Source organism: Morone saxatilis, unplaced genomic scaffold (genome assembly GCF_004916995.1).
Source record: "Morone saxatilis isolate NCDOM2014 unplaced genomic scaffold, NCSU_SB_2.0 Contig12, whole genome shotgun sequence".
NCBI lineage: Eukaryota > Metazoa > Chordata > Actinopteri > Moronidae > Morone > Morone saxatilis.
Window position 1 is genome coordinate 16,364,918 of NW_023339674.1, and position 4,717 is coordinate 16,369,634.

General features: G+C 41.4%; 1 protein-coding gene across 1 annotated transcript in view; it reads right to left on the reverse strand.

The window, feature by feature from the left end:
- Nucleotides 1–453: 453 nt before the first annotated feature.
- The window catches only part of sac3d1 (SAC3 domain containing 1), a 4,798-nt gene continuing 534 nt past the window's right edge, over nucleotides 454–4,717 (reverse strand). The window contains exons 2-4 of the mRNA XM_035654095.1: nucleotides 2,387–2,798; nucleotides 1,648–1,930; nucleotides 454–1,512 (exon numbers count right to left, since the gene is read on the reverse strand). Of these exons, the coding sequence (XP_035509988.1) occupies nucleotides 1,046–1,512; nucleotides 1,648–1,930; nucleotides 2,387–2,798 (1,162 nt within the window). The 3' untranslated portion in view covers nucleotides 454–1,045. The remainder of the gene's footprint in view (nucleotides 1,513–1,647; nucleotides 1,931–2,386; nucleotides 2,799–4,717) is intronic.

The window sequence follows — 4,717 nt, forward strand, 5'->3', positions numbered from 1 at the left end:
TTTTTTTTTTTTTTTCCGCTCCTCCAGCAGCAAGTCAGGAGGCGATCGGCGTCAGGCTGCGCTTCATTCACTTCAATACCTCCTCTCACTTCTGTGCTGCTGCTGCGAGAGCATGACTAACCCCAGGCCGCTGTAAATTACCTGCACATTTCACATACTTTTAGTTCAGCTGACATCTTAAAAAAAAAAGAAAAGAAAAAAGGGGGATCTACCGGCCACAACCAGTTCCTTAAGAGTTGGAAAACATCACAAGATTGCCAAGCTGGATAACAACGTTTTCAAAAACCACACAAAAGAATCACTTGAAGAAGGATTATCTTACATTTTAGTCGCTTATTTTTGTACTTGCTGGAGAGCGTTAATGTCCTCTGCAGATATCTGCTGCCCTCAAGTGGTAAAGGAGCTTAGATGCAACAAAGTCTCAGTTCAAATAAAAAGGACTAAGGCATTCCCTTTTAGGTAGCAAAATTTATTGAAATGCTTTTGAGGTACTGCATTGATAAAAATAAACACTGTTGCACGGTCGATTTTCCAGCACATTTTCTGAAATACTACACAAAAACATAATGGCATTCACATAACATTTAAACAGTATCAATATAACCACAGACAAGTAACAATATAAAAGTAATTCACATTTTAAGGTGATTCAGGCACCAAGTGCGAGATGAGGATGAAAGAAGCACCTCCAGACCCAAGAGGAACATTACTCTCAGTAGTTCAGTCTCTCTCAGGTAGAGCGCAGCAGACCCTTGGCTCCACAATAACCCTGACCCTTGTGTTGAACATATATAATCTGAATTGGTAAAACATACTGACACACTGGTTGGGCATCCTAGATGGGAGCCCAGAGGCTCAAATCCAATAACATTATAAAAAGAGCAGGAAGATGAACGAAACAGCTTCACTGCTTAGGTGTCCTTAAAAAAAGCCTTTAAATGCCTGCCAGTTGCACCGTGGAGTGACAGCAGCTAACTGACATTTTCCCTATGAATGCCTTAAGCGTCACATTACGTGTATTACTGATTTACTCCTTTTATTTGTATCAAGCGCAGCCATGGATGATGTTCCCAACAGTGAGGTCTCTCTGTTTTTCAGCCACTATGTTGTGATAAAGTTTGCAGTGCAGTTTCCCTGGCTCAGGCTCAGTGAAAGCAGCCTTGGAGAAAACCACTTGGTTGTCCTGGTTAACCTCCACACCGTACGCCTGACAGAATTGGGCTGTGAGTGACACGTCTAAGGACAAGAGCTGAGCTAGTCTGTCAAGAGGAAAGCGACAGTTGCGGCTGCTGTGTCCGTGGCTGTACACTAGCAGCAGATCTCTGCGACATGTCACCAGGTGACGGTGGAGAGCACAGCTCTGCAGGAAGTTCAATCTCTGAGCCAATCGGAGCAAACATACAGGGTTTCGCTCCAGATAAGCTCTGTTGATTGAAAGAGCGAGTGTAATGGCAGGAGAACTGCGGAGCCTCTCAGGGAGCTCCATGATGTGCTGTGTGGCACGGGCAGAACCTGGGGGAGGAGAGGAAAGAAAGAAAAAAAATATCCTAACCATGTCCCAAGAACACCTTTCCCATTTTATTTTTCACTGTTTTTATTTTTCAGGGAATTTTTAAGTGTACATTGTACACAATACATGTTACCAACCCAAGTTGTACAGCAGACCAAGAGCCTGGAACTCTTCCTGGTTGGGATGCGGTCCTGTTTCAGTTGTGTAGCAATCCAACAGCCAGCTCAGATTCTCCTGTAGGTGCGTGTCATTAATGCGTGGGTCGTAGAGCCGCAGGGGCTCACCACAAAGCCGATAAGAGGCATAGATGAGGAAACGCACTGTTCGCTCCAAAATGGCTACACAGTTCAACCCAGACACCCTCTGAATGATCATGTCCTGCTTCACACCACGCAGGCGATCAAAGACAAAGCTGTACACCTGGAAGACAAGTTAGATTTTAATAAGAGTATATGTTGTGAAGACTTCAATATTACAGCTTTCTTACTGGGCTAGTAACAAATTGGCCATGTCAGAATCACTTTTACTAGCCCTCAGCCTAGATCCTTAAATTACGTCTCCCCCTAGTTAGCTTTTCTATAAAACATATAACTCTATGGTCAGTGGCGGTTTTGTCACCATAACACACAGCTTGTGCTATGTAAAAACAAACAACAATTGCACTCCAGGTTCCTGGACATGTATGCTGTTCTGAAGGGAAGCTTACATGAAGCTGCTCTGGCTAACTTTTTGCATGTTACAGTAAAATAAAACGTCATTTAGGGTGTATAGACAAAAACAAAAGTGTCCTTGATATAGAAGATGCATTTTTTTATGACCAAACTGTAATTAACAATAGTAAAACTAAGTGGTAAACTATATGTAAACACTACTAGCCTCAGTCCATGGATGCAGGTGGGGGGAGGCAGCGATGTCATCAATAAGGTAACACACAGTTTTCAGCAGCACAGCGGGTGGACGGAGGTCAGTGGGGTTCGTTGAGTCTTTCCCAGCTGCTGGTCTGGAATACTCTTTGACAGCACGCAAGGGGTCCGCCCTGTGCCGTCGACCTCTTTCTGTGCCTGCTAACATTTCAAAACGGTGAAGGCGGTTTTGCGCTTCACGGTTCTGCAACTCACGAGCAGGGCACATGGTCTGGCAGGCCCCCCTGGGCACGGTTTCTTTCCCCTGCTGTCTCTCACCCTCCTCCACCTCTCTCACCTGTGCTTTGCCTTGGCCTCGCCATTGCTCTTCATTCCTCTGTCTCCATCCTCCTCCTGCTGGTGCATCCCTCCTCTGAGAGTGAGAGCTGCTTGAGGGAAACACGTTGGCCATGAGCTAAAAATATAGCCTGACAACAATCAGATACAGAAAGCATACACAGGAATTGCTTCTTCTCTTTTGTGGCCTTGATTAACACCCAACCACCTGTAACCACTGACACCTTTTTTGCTGTAGTTATACTGTAGTGTAACACAAAATTGATTTAAATGTTACCTTGTATTCTAAGTTTGACACGCCATGCAGAAGTGGAGGAAATACTCAGATCCTCTAATACAGTAAAAGTCCTGCATTCATAACTTTACTTAAGTAAAAGTACAAAAGTTATTCCATGAAAACATACTTAAACCCCAAAAGTAAAAGTGCACAACATCCATGGTCCATTTCAGAATAATATATACACTGTGTTATTGGATTAAAGTTATTGATGCATTACTGTGTTCATCACTTGAAAGTTGCAGCTAGTAGAGGTGGAGATCATTTTAATTACTTTATATACTGCTGGGTAGCTTGTGGATTTCCCCTGAGCATCAATTAAGTTTTATCTTTATCTATGATAACACTATCATTTGTTGCATATATTCTGTTTTAATAACTTGAAAAGAAACTAAAGTCATTCAAAATAAATGTAGTGGAGTAAAAAGCACAATATATCCCTCCTAGATGTAGTAGAGTAGAAGTATAAAGTAGCAGAACACGCAAGGGGTTCGCCTTGTGCCGTCGGGGGACCTTTTCTTTTTGTTTTGGGCCTTTGCTACATTTTCAAAAAAACGGGTGAAGCGTTTTTTGCGCTTCCACCGGTTGCAAACCTCACGAAGCAGGGCCACATTGGTTCTGGCCAGCCCCCCTGGCACGGTTTTTCTTTTCCCTTGCTGTTTCTCTCCACCTCCTCCACCTCTTTTTTTCACCGTGCTTTTTGCCTTGGGCCTCGCCATTGCTTCTTTCATTTCCTGTTTCCTCCCAATTCCTCCTTCTGCTGGTTGCAGTTTTCCCTCCTCTGGAGAGTGAAAGCTTTGCTGGAGGAAAACCACGTTTGGCCATTGAACTTTAATATAGCCTGAACAAACAAAATTCAGAATTAAACAGGAAGCATAAAACCACAGGGGGAATGCTTCTTCTCTTTGTGGCCTTGAAATTTTAAAAACCACCCAAAACCAACCTTGTAACCCCCCACTGACCTTTTGCTTAGTTATACTGAGCTGTTTAACCAAAACCAAATTTTGTTTTTAAAATGTTTTACCTGTTATTCTATGGTGTGTGTGAAGCGCGCGAGGCGAGAGGGAAGAAAAATTTACTTCGGATCCTTCAAATACATTTTAAAAAGTTTTCTGCATTCATAAACTTTTTACCTTAAGTAAAAAGTACCAAAGTTAAATTCCATGAAAAAAAAATAAAAACCCCAAAAAAGTTAAAAAGTGGCAAAACAACATTCCCCATGTCCATTCAAATTTAATATTATTTCACTGTATTGGGATTAAAAGTTTGATTGATTTGCTTTACTGTGGTTTTCATTCCACTTTGAAATTGCAGCTTAGTTTAGAAGGTGGAGGTCATTTTATTATTAATTACTGGCTGGGTTAGCTTTTGTGAATCCCCTGAAGGGCAATCAATTTTTAAGTTTATTTTCCTTTTTATGATAAAACCATTATTCATGTTGCATATATTTCGTTTTAATTAACTTGGAAGAAACTTAAAAAAAGTCATTTTCAAAATAAATTGTATGGGTAAAAAAAAGGCACAATAATAATCCCTCTAGATTAGTAAAAGTGAACATAAAAGTATTCAGAGTAAAGCAAGAAAAAAGGGGAAAAAAAAGCAGCAAGAGTGTTACCAATGCTTCCACATGTAACATACTTGAAAGGCCAAATTGATTTTCAAAATTACCTTTCAACCAAGGAGTTGCATGTTGCTTTACCACTTAAAACCTTGGGTGCCATTCAAAATTTG